This window comes from Rousettus aegyptiacus, unplaced genomic scaffold (genome assembly GCF_014176215.1).
Source record: "Rousettus aegyptiacus isolate mRouAeg1 unplaced genomic scaffold, mRouAeg1.p scaffold_m13_p_2, whole genome shotgun sequence".
In the NCBI taxonomy this organism is placed as follows: Eukaryota; Metazoa; Chordata; class Mammalia; order Chiroptera; family Pteropodidae; genus Rousettus; species Rousettus aegyptiacus.
In genome coordinates this window covers 89,709,213-89,731,844 of record NW_023416295.1, presented here as the reverse complement: position 1 = coordinate 89,731,844, position 22,632 = coordinate 89,709,213, and the positions used below count along the sequence as shown (strand labels likewise).

At 48.1% G+C, this 22,632-nt stretch overlaps 1 protein-coding gene across 15 annotated transcripts in view; it reads left to right on the top strand.

Annotated features, from left to right (window-relative positions):
- BIN1 (bridging integrator 1) overlaps window positions 1–8,979 on the top strand; it is a 55,716-nt gene extending 46,737 nt beyond the window's left edge. For 4 of the 15 annotated variants that reach the window (XM_016157084.2, XM_016157086.2, XM_016157085.2 and 1 more), the window contains 4 exons: window positions 5,393–5,482; window positions 5,733–5,843; window positions 6,146–6,247; window positions 8,314–8,963. In XM_016157084.2, the coding sequence (XP_016012570.1) occupies window positions 5,393–5,482; window positions 5,733–5,843; window positions 6,146–6,247; window positions 8,314–8,421 (411 nt within the window). In that variant the 3' untranslated portion in view covers window positions 8,422–8,963. Of the gene's footprint in view, window positions 1–2,891; window positions 3,000–3,511; window positions 3,536–4,478; window positions 4,587–5,392; window positions 5,483–5,732; window positions 5,844–6,145; window positions 6,248–8,313 lie in introns of all 15 variants that reach the window. The other 11 variants (XM_036236635.1, XM_016157087.2, XM_016157089.2 and 8 more) reach the window with 7 other exon arrangements.
- The last annotated feature ends 13,653 nt before the right edge of the window (window positions 8,980–22,632 follow it).

Here is a 22,632-nt window from a genome sequence, read left to right as displayed (position 1 = left end):
CTTGAGCATGAACTGTGGCTACTCACAGGGACATAGGTTAATGGCCTCAAGGTTGCTTCGATGCTATGGCCAAAAGTGGTGGGGAGCACGGAGGACCTGGGCCAGTAAGGGAAGGCTTCCCAGAGCAGGTGACATTTGCCAGGTGGCTGCAAGCAGAGAGCAGCTTGTGCATAGGCCAGGAGGCCTGAGAGATGGGGTCAGAACTTCTGGAGTTTGATGTGCTCATAAATGCCCTAAGAAGACATGTGATGTTCATTCACAGATGGACAAAGGGAAGGCTGAGCAAGGAAGGTCACTGTGGTAGCACCGGAGCAGGCTGTGCTCCATTAAGTCAGCTCGCAGAGGCTGTAGTGTGTTCACTGCTCCAGGCCTGGTTTCCAGGCCTTCCAGTCAGGTCCTTTCTGTGCAGGGCCTGGCCTCTTGTGCAGGCGACTAACCCCAGGCCGTAGTGGGCCTGTGCTGGCATGCTGCATGGAGCTGCCCTGCCTGGAGTTCTGTGGGACAAGCTCAGAGGTCTGGAAGGGAGGGGAAGGGCTGGAAGGTGTGAGTGTGCAGGGAAAGGTGGTTGGGAGCTGAGGACAGTGGTTGCTAAAAGGGGCCTCAGGATGAGTGGGCTTCCAGCCCTGAGGAGAGAGGACTTTGGGTTAGAAGTAGGAACTTTCAATACAGGGCACTAGGTGGGTGGGGGAGTGGGGCCCTGGCTCAGGAGGCCGGTGGGCATGAGAGCCCCTGTCTGCAGAAGGGCTGCTGAGGTTAGTCTGGGGGTACTCCTGGAGTGGCGAGGAAACGGGTGGCAAGACCTACAGGGCAGCGTGCTGCTGGGCTGCTCACAGCTTGAGCATGCCTCTGCCCTGGGTGACCAGGTGCTAGTGAACCCTGGGCTGGGAGTGGTGCCAGCACTTATCTATAGGGCCTTGTTCAGTTTTCAGCCGCTCTCCAGCATGGAACAGGTGAGGGGACTGCGGGCCTGACCTACAGCCAGACTGCCTGCCCTGAGCATGTCCCTCTCCATGCTCACAGTGCGCTGCCTTTGCTGCCCCCTCTGCCCACTGCAGGGAGCTGGGTCTCTGCCCGGTGGGAGGGGGGAGCGTACACTGTGGGTGCTGCTACCTGGGGCTGGGGGAGGCTGGTCCCTGTCTCTGAAGCTGTGCTAGCAGGTCTCTTCTGCTCTGGTGAGCAGCCTGCATCCCTCCACTGAGGTCATCTGGTCCTGTGTGGTGGGGAGCTAGCCCACTGGAAGGTGGGGCATGGAGAACATGGTCTGCCCTTTGGCGTGTGACCACATCCCCTTGGAGCATGAGGGGCAGCTATCTTGGCCTGGCTGACTTCTGAGAAGGGGCAGGTGATGGGGCTACCTAAGGGTGAGAGAGCACCTAGAGGCCGATCACCTTGGGTGCCCTGAGTTTGCATTCCCCTAGAGGTGGCAGGGTTATGGGGACAGAGCAGTGACCTTTCTTTCCCAGCTCATCAGACAGGGCTTGACCTAAAAGGAAAGTCAGCAGCTGGGGTGAGCCTGGGGTGTGGGCTCAGGGACTAGGGCCTCCTATCCAGGAAGTGAGTCCATGTGGCCTGGACTCTCTGAGCTCTGTGGCTTGGCCCCGCGTGGTTGCCTTGTCCCCTAAGCTGTATAATGGCTGGCACCAAGTGTTCTCAGAACTGAGGGTCTTCTACAGCCATGCTACCCTGAACATGCCCAGTCTCGTCTGATCTCGGAAGCTAAGCAGGGTCAGGCCTAGTTAGTGCTTGGATAGGAGACCACCTTGGAATACGAGGGGCTATAGGTATTTAAAAAAAAAAAAAGGAACTAAGGGTCTTAGGTCGCCTGACAGGCTGCATCTCAGCTGTACAAGCCCCTCTGGGGAGCCCATCTGCCTTCTTCCAGGTCTCTGGTCCTTAATGGAGGATCTTGAGGGGACGAAGGCTTGAGGGCTCTCCCTGTTGGTGCCCAGTGCCCATCAAGAGCAGGTGGAGCTGGGCTGGTCTGGGTGCCCGGGGGCCGTGGCCCTCCCAGTCCTACATGGGGGTGGGAGAGGAGGACCCAGGGCTGAGTCAGACCTGGGCAAAGTGCCCCTCTGTTCCCAAAGGGGGATCCCACAAACTATGCGGAGGCCACAGCTGAGCGAGCCCCTCCTGGGAGGGCAGCATGTCCTTTGGGCGCTGGTGCTGATTTGGCCGTCATCCGCGGGCGGCTCTGGGAAAGGCTCCTTTTCTCCTATAATTGTGGGGCCCAGCTTAGGATGGGGCTGGCTCACTCAGCATGAGCAGGACCACCAGGTCCCAGTCTCCCAAGGTTTTGCCTGTCACATGCACATTCCTGAGCTGTGCCCAGATCCACTGAATGGAAATTTGGGGGGTGGCTGGGTGGGATCTCTAATTTAAATATAGGTGTCACAGATGTTGGGGGCCTCGCCTTTACAATTGGGCTCCTAGGCAGTGTGGCTGGCTCAGCCCTGTCCTTGCTCCCTGGAGCTGGCGGTGGGGGTGGGGTGTCGCCACAGGGTCTGCAGGGGGCAGTGAGGGGAGGCCAGTGCCTGTCCTAGGTGCCCTCTGGATCAGACCATGGTCTTACCCAATGCTGTGGCGAGGCCTTAGTTTTGTGATGCAGGGAGCTGAAAGAGGCAGCGGGAGGCCTCTGCCAGCCTGCAGGAAGGAGACAGGTGAGAGAGCTGGGGGCTTGGTGTTGGTCTGGCGGGTAGTTGGCCTGCTGCTAATGATTGAGGCAGGGCCAGGTTTGTGTGGGTGGGAGTGTGAGCCAGGGCGTCTGGCACGGGTGGCGCTGCTTTGTGTGTGCGGTGGATGTGTTGCTGATCGCGAGTGCCTGCTGTGTGGGCCTGTGCCACGCGCTTTCTGACCATCACTAACTGCTTTCCTCCTCTGTCTCTGCTGCCAAGTTTGAGGCCCCAGGGCCCTTCTCGGAGCAGGCCAGTCTGCTGGACCTGGACTTTGACCCCCTCCCGCCTGTGGCGAGCCCTGTGAAGGCGCCCACACCCTCTGGTCAGGTTGGTCTGAGTCCACCACCACCGATGGGCCCACTAGCCTCCGGACCACTTGGCTCTGGCCTCGTGTCTGCCCACTGGTCATGGAGGCCTAGGTATCCCTGGGCCTTCGGGAGTCCTGGTGTCACTAGGCTCTCCTACTTACACTTTGGCCCCCGGCTCTGGTCACCTCTTCCAGTCCTGACTGTGAGGAAAGGGAGAGCAGACGTTGGCTGGAGAGAGGACCCTTGGGAGGAGGGTCAGCTGCACACTTACCTGGCAATGTATAGTCCATCGTAGCACTCCTGTCAGCAGCCCTGTGTTTGGGCCCTCCCTGGCCTGTGGTTGCAGCCTCCTCAGAGGTGTCTAGGATATTCAGCCCTCTGGGGACCTCTGAGCCTGACTCTGGCCTGCCCTGTGCCTGCTGGGCTCTAGGGACCTGGGTGGGCATAGGGTGGAGGTCACTGGGGACTGCTTGCCCACCCCTGTCTCTAACTTCTGTGCTAACTCTGTCCTTCTCCCTCTGCTGCGCTCAGCCAATCCCGTGGGACCTCTGGGAGGTAAGCTGTGTTTTCTCTGTGCCTGCCCCCAGGGGCGCTGGGACCACCCTCCTAGTCCTAACCTAACCCGTTCTCAGGTGTACGCACAGCTATGCTCGCCCGCGTAGGGGGCTGACTGCAGCTGCCTGTCTCCAGTCATTCTACTGCTTTCTGTCTGTGGAGGCATCGTGCATAGCCAAGCCATGTAGGAAAAGGGCTCCTTAGTTTATCCTGAGAAGGTGGTCCTCCATGGTGTGGTCCAGTTGTCAGGGCCTGTGAGTGGCCTTAGACAGTGATCAGCTGGTCACCCAGGATGGACATGGTGTCCTTAGGCTGTGCTGAGGCCTACAAGCAGGAGGGCCTGGGGTGGAGGGTCCTACCCTTGAGGAGCTTTCTGTTTGCGGGGGGGTCCCACAGGGCAGTGGCATCAGGGGGCTGTTGGGACAGAGGAGGAAGGGAGGGAAAGCAAGCTGAGGCCAGACGCCCTTATGTGAACAGGACCTCCTGGGAAGGTGTCTTCATAACCTAGTGGCTGGGGTGTGTAGGCTCAGGGAGGGCATGGGACTTGCTCAGTAACTGGGAGCAGGAGCAGGGGGCTGACGTGAAGGTGCTGGCAGCTACACAATCGTGTTTCATTCTGGCAAAGGCCTGGTGTGAGTAGGCACAGTCGTTTTGACAAGTAGATTTCAGTGGGTGCTGAGCTGTGTGCCACACGTTCGCACTACCCTTTTGGCAGTGGCAGGAGCAAGGAGATGGGAGTAGGTGTCCCTTCAGGGGTCTGAGTCTGTTTCTCGCTGGGGTCTGGTCAGACTGCCTGCCGCAGGCACTACCCTCTGCTCTGCCAACACTGGCAGCTCATGCCTGTATTCTGTCTCATGCCTGTCTTCTGTCTCATGCCCTGCCCAACACCTTCTCCTCCTTGCCTCTTGCCCTCCCACTCTGTCTCCCTGGTGGCCGTCACCAGCCCACAGAGAGTCCAGCTGGCAGCTTGCCTTCCAGGGAGCCGAGTGCTACCGAGGGCACCTTTGCCGTGGCCTGGCCCAGCCAGATGGCCGAGCCGGGTCCTGCCCAAGTAAGTGCCAGCCAACCTGTCCCTGGTGTCTGGGGGTGTAGCACGGAGGGAGGACCAAGAGGAGGTAGCACAGGATGGACAAGGCCACTGTGGGCCTGAGGGCCAGGCCAGGGCTATTAGCCAAGAGGCCCCAGGATAGGACTCGTGCTGGGGGCAGCTGTGGTGAGATCAGCCCCTCTCCCCTCAGCACCCTGACCCCAGCCTCCCAGCTTAGGCTTCCCACAGTGGGAGGGAGGAACACTTAGAGCACCCACTGGTTTGTAGTAGGAACTTTCCAGAACTTTTTCACTTAATCTTCACCCTACACTAGGCATCTCCTCCTTTTACAGATGAGGAAATGAAGGCTAGAAAGATTGAGGGGTTGCTCCTGGAGCTCAGAAGTGGCTGAATCTAAGTGCTGGCCCAGGTCAGCCTGATTGCAGCCAGGTAGTGTTGACTTTGCTTTGCCCAGGCCTCCACCTGTGCTTCGTTATTTTCTGGGAACAACCTGTGAGGCTCAGGCTGGCCAGGCAGGTTCCAGGGAGCTGAGGCTGGGCCAGTTCTTGGGCTTAGGGGTGGGGCCTGTGAGGGAGGGTCAGGAGTGGTACTCAGGGGCCTTTGCTGGGCTTTTGCTGCATGTCTCTCGGCAACCTCTTCGTGCCTGCTAGCACCTTCTCCAGCTGTTCCCCATGCCCAGGACCCTACTCTTCCTTCGGGAGCTCACCGTACTGTGCAGAGACTGGCCAACTCTGGATGCCACTTGGGTACTTGTCCTCGTGGTGGTGCCCCGTCCTGTGTCTGACCCCATGCCGGCATTTATGTTGCAGCCAACAGAGGCCTCAGAGGTGGCGGGTGGGACCCAACCTGCGGCTGGAGCCCAGGAGCCTGGGGAGACGGCAGCAAGTGACGCAGCCTCCGTAAGACACAGGGACCAGGGCCCTGTCTTTCTTTCCTGCTGTCTGTTTGTCCACCTGTACGCCCACCCACCTGTGGCTCCCAGCCCTGTATCTTGCCTGTTCTCCTTGCTCTGTCCAGGTCCTAGTTCCTGTCCAGGAGATTGGAGACAGGCTGGGCTGGCATCAGGCTCAGACACCCCTTTTCCCTGACTGTTGCCCCAGCTCTTCAGGGACCATCTCCTGCTCATGCTGACCTGTGCTCCCTCCCTAGAGCTCTCTGCCTGCTGTTGTGGTGGAGACCTTCCCAGCAGCTGTGAATGGCACTGTGGAGGGAGGCAGCGGGGCTGGACGCTTGGATCTGCCCCCGGGGTTCATGTTCAAGGTAAGCCCAGAGTATTGACTCCACAGTCTGATTGCCACTGTCTGATGGTGCCCTGGGGGTGGGATACCCCCTTCACAAATTGAGTCCTGGGGGCTACGTGCTTGGCGCAAAATCATCCCACCCTTATATCCCAGTCGGCGAGGTGGTGTCAGCTCTGGTCCCACTGCTTTAACAAGCTCCTGGTCACCGTGTTGCTTCATCACACGAAAGCTGCCACAAGGCCTGGTGCCTTGTACAAGGTCACAGGGGGGGACTAACGTCTTTTGAGGGAAGGGCGTCGAGCTCTCTCTCAACTTCTGCAGGTGCAGGCCCAGCACGACTACACGGCCACCGACACAGATGAGCTGCAGCTCAAGGCTGGGGATGTGGTGCTGGTGATCCCCTTCCAGAATCCAGAAGAACAGGTAAAGCCTGGGTTTGGACTGGGGCCTGCTGTCCTTTTCTCTCATCAGTCATTGTTCTACTCCCTGCTGCCCTTCCTCCCTTCCTTCTGTCCTTTCCCTTTCCTTTTTCTTTGGCCCATCTCCCGTGTCATCACGTTTCCCCCTCTGTTGGCATCTCCCTGTCTGTGTCCCCCCTCTCTTTCCTTCCTTCCTTCCTTCCTTCCTTCCTTCCTTCCTTCCTTCCTTCCTTCATTTCCTTCCTTCCATCTTTTCTTTCTTTCTTCTTTCTTTCTTTCTTTTCTTTCTTTCTTTCTTTCTTTCTTCTTCTTTCTTTCTTTCTTTCTTTCTTCTTTCTTCTTTCTCTTTCTTCTTTCTTTCTTCTTTCTTCTTTCTTTCTTTCCTTCCTTCCTTCCTTCCTTCCTTCCTTCCTTCCTTCCTTCCTTCCTTCCTTCCTTCCTTTTCTTTCTTTTCTTTCTTTTCTTTCCTCGAACTCTGTCTGCCTCCTTCTTCCTGCTTCCTCTTTTCCTCAGGCTCTATCTGACTTTTCCCCAGCTTTCTGCATCTGTTTTTTCCTCCACTTCTCCCTTCCCTACCTGGAAGCCTCCCTCCTCCCAGGACAGGATCCTTGGCTGCCCCTCCATGAGCTGTCCAAGGCACCTGCTCTGTGACTCATGTTGGGCCTCCATTGTCCCCACATGCTGCCTCTCCAGGCTGGCCCTTCACCCGTTCATACAGGACCCACAGGGACGGTGTGTGGTCTCAGCAGGACCCCTGAGCACCCCGCCATTCCCCCAACTGTTTCTCAACCCAGATACCTCCTGGAACCTTCTCTTCCTGCTATAGCCTCTCCTTGTTAGTTCATCTCTTCAGAGCGGTTCCCCTCGTGACCTGGGGCTGGCACAGAGTGAGGCGGAACTATTTCCTAGGTTGGGACAGGCTGGTTCGTGCAGGCAACTGTGGTCCCTCAGCAGGAATCTCACTGTGGGTATCGAGTCTTTGTGGGGTGTTGGTGGTGGGGTTGGGGTGCTCATGTTGATATCCAGATGACATCCACAGTAGTCCTGGTTAGACTCTGACCCATTTAGTCATCAACAGGTCCATGTGGTTTAATTGTCAGGGTGGTCGAGGCAGGGAGGAGGGCTGGGTTTAGGATGAGGCCAACATGGCTAGGGGTTCTGGGTTGGGACTGAGGCTACCAGGTGCTTACTGAGGCTACACCGGGCTGGGATGTTTGAGTAACGAGGATTTCCTGGGCCTGGCACTAATTTGGCCAGTTCTCTTAAATCTTCAGATCTCCCTTGATCTCCCTAGTGGGACAGTCCTGAGTCGGGTGGGATTTTCAGAACCAAAATCCTAGCCCTTGGCCCACAGCGGGGGTCATCTGAGATGCCTGGAAGTGGCTCAGATAGGACATATGTAGAGCCTGTGACGAGGCAGGTAATGATACAGAATGAAACAACAAAGACCTAGGTGGGTCTCAGGCATAGCCCAGTTGTTGGGATAGTGATGGCCTCAGCCAGAGGCCAGGTGTGTAGCTCTTGCAGGATACGGGTCAGGGTCTGGGGCCAGGGAGGTCAGGATTAGAGCAAAGGCCCAGTTTGAGTTGGAAGGCTTGGTGGGGTGGCCTTAGATCACTCTAGAAGTCTTTAAGTGGCCGGCATGCAGCTGAACTTTCTGGAATTGTAGAAGTCTGGACAGACAGCTGATGTCTTCTTCAGTGATGTGTTTTCCGTGGGCACCAGATGGTGAGCAGGTCCTCGGCTGGGACTGAAGGAATTGTTCAGACATGTATATACCAGTGCAGCAGTCAGCCTGCCTTTCTAGAGTGAAAAGGACTTGCCAAATGACAAAGAGTTAAATCACCTGCTGAAGAGCAGAAAGCTCCTGCGGTGGCTGGGTTTGGGTCAGGGAGATAAGCAGGGAATGCTGCCTGGAGGAGGTATTCCTTAAGCGGGGTGTGGCCCGCTGGGAGGAATGAATAGGCAGAGGAGGAGACTTCCTTCTACTGGGTCCCCAGTGAGATGCATACCACGCAGGGCCCTCCTTCTCCATTCCTCTTTGACTTGGGCGCTCTGCTCCCCCTTAAGGATGAAGGCTGGCTCATGGGTGTGAAGGAGAGCGACTGGAACCAGCACAAGGAGCTGGAGAAATGCCGCGGCGTCTTCCCTGAGAACTTCACTGAGCGGGTCCAGTGAGGGCAGAGGCTGGTGCAGCTCTCTGGGCCTGTGAAGAACACCTTTTCCCGAAAAATGTGTGTTTTTTTTTTCTTTCTGTTTTTGTTTTTTAACTTTCGGAAAGCAAAGGGAAATTGAGAGGAGAGACCTAAGCCGAGAGGTATTCTCCCAAAGATGAGGTTGTTTTCCAAAGAGCCTGGTTTCGGCAAGTTCGATGGAGTCACCAGTGTTCCTGAAGCTGCTGTGTCCCCTAGTTGAGTTGCTGGCTGCCCCCAGCCCTACCCACATCCTTGGGGTGTCTGCTGCCGCAGCTGCTAGTGAGCCCAGCCACAGGGCAGGGCCTGGGGGCCGCGGAGCCACCACGCTTGCCTGAAGCTTTGGCTGAGCCACCCGGGCAAGGGTCCTCCTTTCCTGGCAGCTGCTGTGGGTAGGGTCCAGTCTCTCCAGACACCTCGGGACCCAGACAACCATCTGGCCTGGCCCTGCCCCGCAGACCATCTGTGTGCTGTTTGAAAATAAATCTTAGTGTTCAAAACAAAATGAAACAAAAAAAACTGACAAAAGCACTCAGAAAATGTGTGTTTGTTCATTTTTCTCCCTCCATTTCTGTCTGCTGTGCACCGCAACTGTGATTATCTGTGGCTTTTCTACCAAGACTGTCCACCTCTGCAGGCTCTCTGCCCTGGGCAAGTTCTGTTGGGCAGAAGGCTTAGTTTTCGGCAGTCCCCCAGCCAGCCGAATGGCCACCACTTCCTTTTGAGTTTCGCTGGACCTAGAACCAACAGAGAGCTTCAACCCTGTCCCCTGATGTCTTTAATGTCAGTTAGGATGCAGATGACTGGGACTAGGTGATGACAGGTAAGACAAGGAGCTCGAAGAGCCTGCACTGTGCCAAGAAGTCTGGTAGGTGCTGCCCTAAGTGACATGATATAATACGTATGAGAACTCAGGGGTCAGATGCCAAGACCCCATTTTACAGATGAGGAAACTGAGGTGCAAGGAGGTTCGGCAGCTTGCAGGTGAGTGGTGGGAAGGGTCTGACCTGAGCAGTTGGCCGAGGCACGTGGGGAAGGCCCGAGCCTGGTGCTGGAAGGAGCAAGCTCTGCTCCCTAGCTGCTCCCTCTCCTTGCTGCCAGCCTCATTTTTCCAACATCAGGTGTTACGGGGTGAGCACTGTAGAAGCTCCCTGTGGGAGATGGGGAGCCGGCCCTGCTGGGACAGCACCCAGCGGCAGGGCAGCTGGGCGCAGTGCTTCTGTTCCAGCAGGCCCGAAGCCTGAGCTGTGCTGAGGGTCTGGGAGCTGGGACGCTTCCAGGTTGTGTCTTTCCAAGAGAAATCAGCCTGGCAGCTCACAACTAGTCAGTGCTAATGGCCACTCCTGCCCTGTATCCAAGGCCACGGACGGCATAGTGGCCAGCGTGTCTCAGAAGTCCCCATGCTGTCTCAGGGGGAACTCCCCCTGGTCTCTGTCTCCTGCCTGCTCCTGAGATCCTCCCTGTGCCTTGGACATTGTACAGCCCACTGGCTGGCCTCTTATCCTCATTCTTGGTTGGGTTTAATAACCATACCAGCCTTGCTTCTCTTGGTTCCACTGGCCTGGAGACCCTCAGCTCTGCCTCTGGGAATTTAGGTGTTCACACCCTAGCCCTACCCACCCCCAAACACCAGGTTCTATGCAGACAGGTGAGCAAACATTGGATTCATTTGCTTAGCAAGTCTTGACTGGTGTTAACGGTGTCTGAGGTGGGCGGCTGCAGCTCTTGCCTCTCTCCTGGGTGTTGGCTTCTTCAGGCTGGGTACGCAGCAGTCCCAGGTTTGATGTCTGCACACTGCATAGTACAGACAAGACTTCCACAGTGGGGTGGCAAACTTCCTTCCCGGAAGACCCCCCGCAAATCTTTCTCTTTTGGCCTGAATTGGGTTTCCAGTACTGAAGCAGTTGCTGTGACCAGGGGTTAGTCTTCTCTACACTGGTCCAACACTTAGCAAGGCCTAGAGCTGGAGGCTGTGTTGGGCTAGGCAGGGGAGGGTGGACACCTGAACAAAAAACTGTATGGCTTTTAAGGATGGGTTTTAGAAGCTCTAACCAGTGACTATCCCTCCATAGTGGTTTCCAGAAAGGGCCATGAGACTGGGAAATATTACTGGGTGACTACAAATAGGTCTATGTGTGAGTGTGTATTGTGAGTGTGAGTGTGTGTACTCTATCAAGTCCATCTAAGGCTGACCTCAAGGTCAGTGGGTGACCAGGGAACATAACCCATGTGCATCTGTCCCTCCATGTTTCTGGAGGAATATTTGTCTGACCTCCCTGCCCCGTTCTGCCTCTGTGTCCCCGAAGTCATCCCACCACTAGTTCCAGTATAGACAGTCTGTGGTCTTCCTTAGCTATTTGGAGACTTGTGGCAGGGGTTGCGCATGTGTCTGTATAAATTCAGTCTCTTGAACATTCACTTACTCACTCACTCACTCACTCACTCACTCACCATTTTTCACATACACACTGAGATTAGAGATTAAAATGTGGTTGCTACCCTTGATGCTCTAACGGTTTGGGGAAAAGCAGACAAGAATAAGCAAGAAAGAGCAGCAGCTGTCATGGTGGTGTGTTCAAGGTCTGGAGACAAAAAGGAGCCACCACCCTGGCTTCTCATGGGAAGAGGTGTCTGCTGCCTTTAGAGTTGAGGGGGGCCCCCAGGAGCTGACGCAGGGAAGACCCATCTCAGGTAGAGAGAAACAAGTCTTGCCAGGAGGCCCGTAGGGCTTCCAGCTTCTGCTGGGGAGCCTGGAGCATGGGGAGAGGTCAAGGCTGAGGGCCATCTGGGTGGAGATTGAGGCCTGAGAAGAGATGAAGGCACCTGGGGAGAGCTGGCAGTGAAGGAGGGTAGAGCGCCCCGGGGTGGCCTGACTGCTAGCATCAAGAGGTGGGAGGAAGAAGAGGTTTTGTGCCCACCTAATATTCACCTGCTCCTCCTCCTTAACTGAACTCCAGTTGGGTGGCTCTGGGTGGCTTCGTGACACTGTTAGCCAATGAAATGAGGAAAGGCATCACTTCCTAAATAAAAAAGTCAAAGCCTTCTTAAAGGAAAGCCCTTCGCCCTCTCCCCTGCCTGGAATGAAGGCTGGAAGTGCAGCAGCCATCTTGTGACTCTGAAGCTGCATGTATGAGGACGGCCACTCACTGAGGACAGCAGAGTGCAAAGGTGGAGGAATGTCGTTAAAAAGTTGTGTTCACTCCAACCTGACTGCTGTCTCATGATATCTTTTTGTGTGTGAAACACGTAAGCCCATCATGATTTTGAGGGTTTCTGTTCCTGGTTGCTCCGTGCTCCCACGTTTGTCACCGAGTTCGCTGACTGACTCTTAAAGAATTCTAAATCGTTTCCTCCCTTCCTTGCTTTCTCCTAGTTCAGGCCTTTTCACCTCCCCCTGTACAAATGTGATAGTGTCTTGGTAGGCCTCGCAGCCTCTGCGGCCTTTTGCTCTGGTCCATCCCTGGAGTGCACCGTGGCTGCCAAGTGCCTTCCTTGGAGAAAGGAAAGATCCCTCCTTGGAAGTTCATGTCTGACCATGTTAATCCTGCAGTTTCCTCCAATGCTAGCCCAAACCCTTTACCCAGACCCTTTGGGATCTGGTCCCCGAACATCTCTCTGCTCCATATTCCTCCACTCCCAGATCTGAGTTTACTGTCCCAGTGATGAAGCTGAGCCACATGCCCCCTGCCCTCTGCCAGCGTCATGGCCAAGCACTCTGCAGAGGTGCCCCTTCCCGTCGCCTGCTGATGCCCACTCTCCTTTAGGACCTGGGTGCCCAGTCCCAGGGGTTGGCTGCTTCCTGACTCACCCTCATCTGTTCATCCGTCTGTCAAGCACTTGCCAAGCTGCATGTAGGAGATTGAGCTGCCCACTCTTCTGACCCCTGGCTGTGTGAGCCAGGTCAGAGTCCAGGCTCAGGGTGCTCAGAGAATGTTGGGCTCCATTACTCTCTGCTCGGTCCCTGCCATGTGGCCACCACTACTTATTCCAGAGGCCGCAGGGGATTGTTTATAAAAAGTAAAATAAATGAGTCATAATCCCATCACCTCAACCTAGTAACTTGTTTCACCTTTTGTCCATGTTGGACTGTAGTTTTTAAAAAACTCAAGGTTGACTGGTGTTTTTCCTGATCGCATTTTATCTGGTTAGATTTGACCCAACAGCTGAGATTTGTCAGCACTCTGTAGGCTAGCCGTTCATCCAAGTGAACATTTATCTTTAAAAATAGTGTGCTGTGTGCATGTGTCCTTATATTGGTAAAGGCTGCAGTTGCTCAGTATATTCTGAATTTCCTCTTTGGGAAGCATCATCAGGCCAGTGGCAACGTTGTTTGAGTGCATCCCATGCCGACAGATTATCTTTTGTCAGGGAACTCAATTTTTATGCAATAGAAAGAAAACAATTTTTATTTAAAAAGTTGCCTGTGGTTGGAAATAGGAGAAAGCAAAAAATAACTCTAACAGAGTCAAAGGTCAAAAATACCTTAATAGTCATGTTTGGTTCTGAAAGATGATTCCTTTGCTCCCGTCATAGTCTGGATGGAAGAAGCCAAAGAGGTGAATTGTTCTGCATCATAAAGTCCTTTTACTTCTACCTGTGGGGAGGTGGGAGGTGGATGTGAAGACCCCCAAAACATGAAATGTAGAGAGAGAATGAGGAGAGTCTAGAGGGAGAGAGGCCTGAGGAGATGGCAGTCATCCAGGCCAATGGAGCACTCCGCCTGCAGCAAACACCAGATGAATCTATAGGACACTGAAGGCTAATATTCAGTTTAAGTTGTTTCTAATTCTGTGCTGAGCTGAAAAAATCCCACCTTTAATCCTAAACCTTTAGTGTGTCAATGTCACTTTGAGGAAATCAAGGAGAAGGAGCTGAGTTCTATGCAGAAGCTGACTCAGGGTGGAAGGAAGAGAGGGTTTGTGAGGAGCAAGAGGACAGAGAGAGTAGTGCATGGGGAAAAATGCCACCTTCTTCCAGCCCAGTGCCCAACAAAAGTCTTTGGAGATAATGGGGCAGAAACTAAAATATGTAGGAAGAGACAGTGATTCATTTTACCTCAGAGCAAATGAAATGGTGATTCCAGAGGGTACAAGGGCACAGGGCAATGCCAAGTCTGGGTCGTATTCAGGCATCTGGATGCAGGTGTTGAAGTGGTTAAGAGCTAGGCTCTGGCTTTTATGGTGCACCATTGCCTTGGGCCTCAATTTGTTTCCTATCAAATAGTGGTGACATCACAATTCGCAGTGTTGCATGAATTAAGAAGTATCACAGAATATTTCCAAAAGGAAAAATTATACCTATGTATATACTTACATATCATATAAATAGAAAAGCAACACATTTTATTTAATTTATGAGGAACTAGTAAGATACTACAGGCAGATTGAATGAGAACTGGATTTACAGAGCTGCATAGTCTCTCCTGGACAAGATTCATGTGCATCGTCTTGAGCAGGAATCATATGTCTCTGTCAGCCCTACATTAGCTAATTCGGTCTCTACAGAACTGCAAAACAGCCCAGACCCAGACAGTCAAAGACGTGCACCCACAGGATCAGACAGTCTCTGAGGGTCCACTAGGGGAGGCCCAGAATTCCATGCTTTGTTCAGATTTCCTCATTTCCCCGCAATGTATTTTTCTGTTCCACTATCCCATTCAGGATCCTATGTTACATTTAGTTGTCATGTTTCCTGATTTTCATGACCTTGACAGTTTTGAGGGGTATACCTGTAGACTGTTCTTCACTTGGGATTTGTCAGATGATTTTCTCATGATTATACTGGATGTATGTGTTTTGGGGTTGAAGACCACAGAGGTAAAATATCTTTTTCATTACAGCATATCATGGGTACATACTCTCAATATCACTTTTGCTGTTGGTGTTGACCTTGATCACCTGGCTGAGGTCATGTTTGTCAGGCTTTTCCATTGTAAAGTGACTTCTTTTCATGGTCTTTGGAACCAAGTCATGATATACAACCTACTTAAGGAATGGGCAGTTATGCTTCACCTCCTCGAGGGAGGGGTATTGAAGAAGTTATCTGGAGTGCATGCGTATTTGTCTGTTTTCCCCATTCATTCATTCACTCACTTGTACATTTTTGTCAAAATGGTCTCATTGCCATTGATTTTAAACTCTGGGTTATTATCCAAAGCTACTTAATTTTGTTGCTCAAATTGTTCCAACTTTCATTTGATTCCTGTGTCCCTTTGACATAACCCATCATTATATGTTTTTCTTCTCCTGACAGCTCTTTACCTTCTGGCACTACAGATCTATCTGAATGTTTCTTGCCCCAGTATTAGAACCAGCAATTTCTTCAAAAAGTCCAGAGCATACATTTTTAAGGGTCTTCGATACATGTTGCTAAATTATTTCCCAGAAAGTTTGTACAATTTATAATCTACCCAGCAGTGTATGTGTCTATTTCTTATCACACCACAATAGTTTGAAACATATTTAAAAATAATATTTTATCATTTTAATTTGATTCCTTTAAAAATTAATGACCATTCAATATTTTAAGTTCACTAGCCATTTGTAACTTGGTAAACTGGTTTTCATGTTCTTAACCCTTTGTTTTTTTTTTTTTTTAAATTAAGATTATTGGAGTAACATTGGTTAATACAATTATATAATTTTCAGGTGTACATTATCATTTGACGTCTATATATTCTATTGCGTGTTTACAACCCCAAATCCACTTTCCTTCAGCTACTATATATTTGATCCCCTTTACCCACTTCACCCATCCCTATACCCTATATTTGACATCCTTTACCTCATCTACATCCCCCCCTCCGCCAGCCCACTAGTAACCTCTAGTCTATAGTCCTCTGGTAATCACTAGCCTAAAGTCCATGTGTATGAGTCTATGTTTGTTTGTCCTGCTCATTTGTTGCTTTTAGGTTTATATCCCGCATATAAGTGATATCATGTGATTTTCAACCTTTTCTGTCTGGCTTATTTTGCTTAGCATAATTATCTCAAGGCCCATCCATGTTGTCGCAAATGGCAGTATTTCATCTGTGTTATGGCTGAGTAATATTCCATTCTATATATGTACCACCTATTCTTTATCCAATCATCTGTCATAGGACACTTCAATTGCTTTCATGTACTAGCCACCATGAATAATGCTTCTGTGAACATCAGTGTGCAAATATCTTTTCAGATATGAGTTTTCAAGTCTTTGGGGGTAAATACCCAGTAAAAGGATTGCCGGATCATATGTGTATATCAATTCTTAGTTTTTTGAGGAACCTCCATACTGTTTTCCAGAGTGGCTGTACCAATTTGCAGTCCCACCAGCAGCCCACCAGTATGAGGGTTCCTTTTCCTTCGCAGCCTCTCCAACATGTATTATTATTTGTCCTGTTGATTATAGCCATTCTAATAGGTGTGAGATGGTATCTCATTGTGTTTTTGATTTGCATTTCCCTAATAGCGAGTGATGCTGAGCATCTTTTCATATATTTGTTGGACATTTGTAAGTCCTCTAGGAAGAAGTGCCTGTTAAAGTCCTCTGCCCACTTTTTTGATTGGATCATTTGTTTTTGTTTTTGTTTGTTGTTGTTGTTGTTGCTATTGAGTCATATGAGTTCTTTGTATATTTTAGATATTAGGCCCTTATCAGAGGAGTTGCTTGCAAATATATCTTCGCATTCAAATGGCTGTCTCTTTACCTTGTTGACAGTTTCTTTTGCTGTGCAGAAGTTTTTTAGTTTGATGTAGTCCCATTCATTTATTTTAGCTTTTACTTCCCTTGCCTTTGAGGTCAAATTCATAAAATCCTCTTTAAGTCCAAGGTCCTTCAGTTTAGTTCCTATGTTTTCTTTTATGCAATTTTTTGTTTCAGGTCTTATATTCAGTTCCTTAATCCATTTTGAGTTAATTTTGGTGTGTGGTGATAGACAACGGTCTAGTTTCATTCTTTTGCGGACAGCCTTCCGGTTTTCCCAGCACCATTTATTGAAGAGGCTTTCCTTTCTCCACTGTATGTTTTTGGCTTTTTTGTTGTTGTTGTTGTTGAAAATTATTTGCCAGTATAAATATGGGTTTACTTCTGGACTCTCAATTCTGTTCCACTGGGCCGTGTGTCTGTTTTTTCTGCCCATACCATGTCGTTTTGATTACTGTTGTTTTGTAGTATAATTTGAAGTCGGGCAGCGTGATGCCTCCAGCCTCATACTTTTTTTCTCAGGATTTAACCCTTTGTTTTCAACTTGAAAACAATAAAATACTTTTCAATGGAGAGATTTTAAGCATGCACAAAAGTAAAGAAAATAATATAATAAAAATATCTTATGTAACTATCTCCCAACTTCAATGATTGTTAATATTTTCCATCTTTCTTTGAGTTACCCTTTCTCTTACATTTAAAAAAAATCTGGATTTCTTTAAAGAGAATCCCACGCAGCAAGTAATTTTACCTATAAATATTATAGTATGTATCTCTAACAAACAAGATCATTTTAAAAACACAAACACCACACATTATGACCACACACTCAGTACCCATTTGGACTTGCTGCCTGATGGAGTCCTGGATTCTTCAATCAACAAAATGTACAGGTATCTGTCTCTCATTGAAGGAAACCATGGCTTGCCCATGTGGCCTGTTCTGGCAAGGTAGGCCAGATTTATTTAGCTCAAGTCTCAGTGGGGAATGCCCATATGTGTGGGTGAGGGCTATTAATTAGGCATGTGCCTTGTCTCTCCCAAGATGCCAGGTGCCCTAAACCAGTGAAGCCCCGGACTTTTAATTAGGCCTATGAATCTTCATATACCTGCCTGGTTCCTGGTGTCAACACCTCTGACTTGCATTGCTTGTGCATGCACGATACATGCCTGGGGTGGAAGTGGGCTTTTTAGTATTGGGAAGCTTTTTGGGGGAAGTTTCAACTCCCTACACAGCCTCCAGAATAAAAAGTGGACCCCACTTTACCAAAAATCATGTGAAGTGGCAGCTTTAATGAGGCCACAGTTGTCAGTCCCTGTTTGTACAGGCTGAGTGATGGGGTCCCAGGTATGGGGTTTTGGAATGAGTCACTCCAACATGTGCCTCTTTGCAATGAGGATTATTCTGAGGTAAAGGCGATTGAGACCCTGAAGTCTTACAAGAAACTTTTACCTCTCCCTTATAGAATTTAAGTTAAGAACTGGATTTGTCGCCAGATATAACATTTTATGACCTGTATATAGGGCAAGGCGAACTTATGATTACTGAACATCTGCTCTTCTTATTGTCTTGAGGATGACCTTCCTCTGCTCTGAAGCTGCAAGGTGCATTGCCTCATCCTTGGCTCAGAGTAACATATATCTCATCTTCCCTTTCTGTCTCTGAACCTCTCACACATTTGGTTATTTTTTTCTTGTTAATCTGTCTCATGTCTATTTGAATATTAGACCAGACAAAAGAACCTTGAGGGTGGAGGAAAGTCTCTTCCTCCCCCACAGTTGGTACTGTGAACAGGATACCTCACAAACTGGGCACTGCTCACCCCAAAGCTGCTGCAGTAGAAAGATCCTGGGGCCTCTAGCACGAGCCAGCAAAAGTAAGAACTCTTGCCAAGGCAGACTCCCAGATAGCTACCTGCAGAGGTAGGTGGAAGCAGAGTGGTGAGAGTCTTTTCCTTTTCTCGGTTGAATATCCAGGAGAAGATATTTGTGTTACTAGGTTTTTTTTTTTTTTTTTTTTTTTTTTGGCTTAATAGCTCTTGATTATTTGTATGAGTACTCATAGATTTTTCTGTTTTTCTCTGTCTCTCTTTTCACCTTGTTATACGTCCTGAGAGGTTGGCCTTATCATCAGTGACAATATTTTCTCTCTAGCCTCTACCACTTAGAGGGTACACTTGCTGGGGAATACCTTGTGGGCTATCTGGCTGTGCCAAGCTCTCAGTTTCCTGTGTCTATCTATTTCCTCCAAAAGACAGTAAACCACGGAGCCTCATTTGTTTTCTGCTAGTTGGAGGATGCATATGCATTTGGTGGGCAGCCTAGTAGGCTGTGGATTGGAGCCTAGGGAATCCAAACACTTTATTCAAAAGGAGGGTGGAATATACGGTTCCCTGTGTTGTGGATGGCTGTTTCTAACTCTGGGAGTAAACTTTATCTTGTGAGGGTTGGATCTTTCTGTACTCTCCCTTGGTGACACTTATTGTATCCATAGTTCTTATTGGTTTGAGTTGCTGTTAAGATCCTACTCCTCAAGGCCAGGCGATGGATCCTTTGAACTGGAAAAACTTAAAAATTAAAAAGAAAGAAAAAATGTTTAGAGGGGTCTCATATTATTATAATGTCTAGTCACTAAGATTCCTTTAATAAGATGGAAGGACAGAAATTAGAACAAAAATCAAAGTCCACTCAGACTCCTTCTAATTTGCCTTCAGACTTCTCAGATATTGTAAAAAATCAGATCATTGGAAGTACAATTGTCCTGCACTTAAGAAAAAGAAAAAGAATGGCAAAGCCCTGCCAAAAGACAACCCCCAAATTTTATGTCCTAAGATCTCAACTTAGTAACTGTCAGGACGGAAGCTCCAAAATATGGCCAGACAGAAATGTGGGCCAAATTCCAAATTACAGCCAGCATCCTACCAAACTACTCCTGGCCCTCAAGGAAATTGTACCTAAAGTTATATTGGTGATTGTGAGGAATGTGTTGATTAGATTAAATTATTTAACAGTGCATTTAAAAGCAAATCAACAGAATGAAATACTTATTTACAAAAATTAGTAAAGATAAAACAGAGAGAAAAGAGAAAAGAGAGTCACAGGACTTGTCTCATCAGAGTGGGAATCTTTAGATGGTTATAAAAAAATGGGGATAAATAAAATGGGCATCGATGGGGTTAAAACAAAGGTTTTAATACCACACTACTAGAGGCTGGATGGTTCAAAAGTTACTCCCTTGATTCCCCGACATTAAAGGGCCCCAAACAAGTCCACTCTCTTTACACCAGTTTAGAGAAATTTAAATAGCTGGAAAGCAGAGATCACAAAAAGAAACCTGACCAGCGATTACCTGGGGCAGTAGTCAGGCTGATTAAATCAAGTCGAAGCTTGGTAACAAGGCCAGAGTTCCTCAGTTTAACCTCTTGCTTGGGACCCAAAGCCTTTTTTCACTAGAGCAGGTAAAGTGGTCAGGGGATAGAAAGAAAAATTTGGGGGACTCTTTGATACGGAAATTTCATAAACTATGGTACCAAAACCCACTGAAAAAACCCTGACTCAGGCTATGATTAGATTAAAAAATATGAAAATGCAAGGATTGATAAGATTATGAAAATTGAAATGTTTAAATAAGCTTTATGTTAAGAAGTTATGTCAACTTTACCTGAACATTTTATGGAAATGGATATCATGTCCAGCTGAGATCACTTATCCTACTCGGTATTGTAAAACCAAAACTTGTTGGTAAGCCCTAATGGAAGCCGTAGTTAAGAATGTGAAAGTTGATGGAATTAAGGTAAAGAGTTTATAGGTGAATTGGTACATTTTGAACGGGCTTTATGTGAAATGATTGCATCAAATTTATCTGATTGTAGTGTTGAAATAAACATGTGTCTCACTGGGGAACATTCTCCTGCCTAATATTGTAAATCAGAAAGTATATAAATCTACCCTTCAAGCAATATTAATTAGACATGCTTGAAATAAATTTTAATAGCTTCACTGAATTAAAGAGGTAAAAGGTCCCTAAAATAAAAGACTGTTGACATAACTCTTACTGCCCCCCTTTATTTGAGTCTACTCTAAAATATTATTGCTTGATCAAGGCCAATCTGAGGACTATTATTAGAGAATTTCTTAAAACAAGAGTGGATTCTCAAAAGTTTTATAAATGGATCATATCCAGAGTCCCATGAGAGGCGGAAATAAAATTTTATGTTGTCCCTTCCTTCCCAAAGCCAGACCAACTGGTTATTGATCCTTTTTCTCCCAGGGACATATGTTGCCTGTGTCCTAAAGGCTTGCATGGCTTTCTGCCTGCCTAGGAAATGCAGGCTGTCAGTTCTTTGTTTAGACTATCAGAGGGAATAACTCTGGAAGGTACTAACTTTTGCACCCTCTCGAATCCATGGAATTGTTTAATACTGCCAGAAATATTCAGTTTGTCCCAGCTGAAACCTGACAAGATACAAGGAAGGATTTAATAACTTTTTGAACAGAAATTTTGCAAAATTGGAAGCTGAAGATTCCAAGAGTGATAGGAATTTTTAAAGGCCCTCTTCCCTAAGTTAAATAAAACTATATACCCAGAGACAAATAAGCAAATTAGTGGCTGTGTAGTTAGATAGGTAGGTCAACCTGTGAATGTCCCTTAAATTACAACATAATTTAAAGCAGTTGTCCTTATCTTAGAAATCTTTGTGAAACCATAAATGTAGCTGTAGAAGCAGGTCTAAGCCCACCTATCCCCAATTCCTAAGACTGAAAATAAAAGAAAAAGAATTTTGTTTTCATTAAGTACAAATAGAAACACCTTTGCCCAGAATCTATCCCATAGCTTCCATAAGATTATTTTTTTCCCCAAAATATTAACAGGAGACAGCCTTACCCATCTGAATGGATAAATATAACTTAGTATTTATTTCATGGCAGTTATTTTATTTTATTTTGTTTTATTTATTTATTTTACACATTGTGTCTTTAATGAAATAAACAGAGACCTACATTTTTCTGCAAGTAAGTACTAAATTATGGTTAACTCCTTATAGTAATCCATTTTAAAAGAGTTCTATTTCCCTTCTCAAGTCTGCCAATATTCAAAATAATTTTCAAGAGTTTAGAAAAACATGGTGGAGTGAGAGATGTCCCCTGACCTCTCCTCTTGAAACAACAATAAGCTGAACATCTAAAACTCAACAAAAAACACCAGCACATCTGAGCATGGGATCTGCGCATAAGACCTACCACAGGTCTGAACCCTGGGTATCAGGTGGTGGACTGGGAGAAATAAAGATGCTGCCTCTCACAGCTGCCAGAGCTCCCTGTAGGAGGCGGCAGAGGGGAGGTGTGGTGTGTACCCTGAATGGCCCTGCCTGGGAGAGCAGGGACCTCAACATGGCTGGCAGCAAGGCCTAGTCACCAGGACAGAAAGCAGAGAAGCGAGGACGGCAGAGAAGCAGCAGTTGATTTTTACCAGCTACAGTTGCAAAACCAAAGATGAGCTGCAGCCCCCATCTCTCAATCCTGTGGGTCCCTCTCTCCATATCCTTTAAGACAGAACACAGTAGAATCCCAGAGAAATCTGAAAAAATCCTACCGAAACTGTCGCTAACATTGACAGGTACTGAGAATGAGGGTAGTGAGCGTGATTAAATATCTACAAGAAAATAAAAAGGTATTACTAAAGCTTTATGTAAAACAGGGATCCAAGAGGCTTAGACGTCACCTATTGGAAACCAAAAGAAAAGGGCCTTCTTTGCAACAGGCTAAAGAGAGACTTTTATATAACAAATCTTCTTTCTGGAAAAACAGCAAAATGCACTTCCATTAATGCCTGGGTGGAGAAATAGTACATTAAACACCATGAACAAACAAAGTGACAAGGCATCTCAGAAAGAAAGAGAAAAATCTTGAGAAAATAAGCTTATAGACATAAAAATGTAACTTAAATGACAGAAAATTCAGAATGATACTTTTGAAAAAACTGTGAGATCCAAAATGATTTATACAAATGATTTCAGGAATTTCAAAAACAACTAGATGAACAGAATAAATTCTTTAGCAAGGAGATTGAAACCCTCAAAAAGAACAGAATAGAACTTCTGGAGATTAAAAAAAAAACACACTGCTTAAGTTGAAAAATGAAATAGCAAGCTTGAGAAATAGAGTTGACCAAATGGAGGAAAGGAATTCACCAGTGAATTCACCAGAGAATACTACCAAACATTTAAAGAAGATTATAGCCATTCTCCTCAAACTCTTCCAAAAAATTGAAGAGGACGTGGTGCTTCCTAACTCATTTTATGAGGCCAATATTACCTTGACACCAAAATCTGGTAAAGATAACACACAAAAAAAGAAAACTACTGACCAATATTTCCATGAACACAGATGCAAAAATCTTAAATAATATATTAGCGAACCATGTACAGCAACATATTAAACAGATTACAAATCATGATCAAGTGGGCTTCATTCAAGGGGCACAGAGATGGTTCAATATATGCAAATTAATTCAT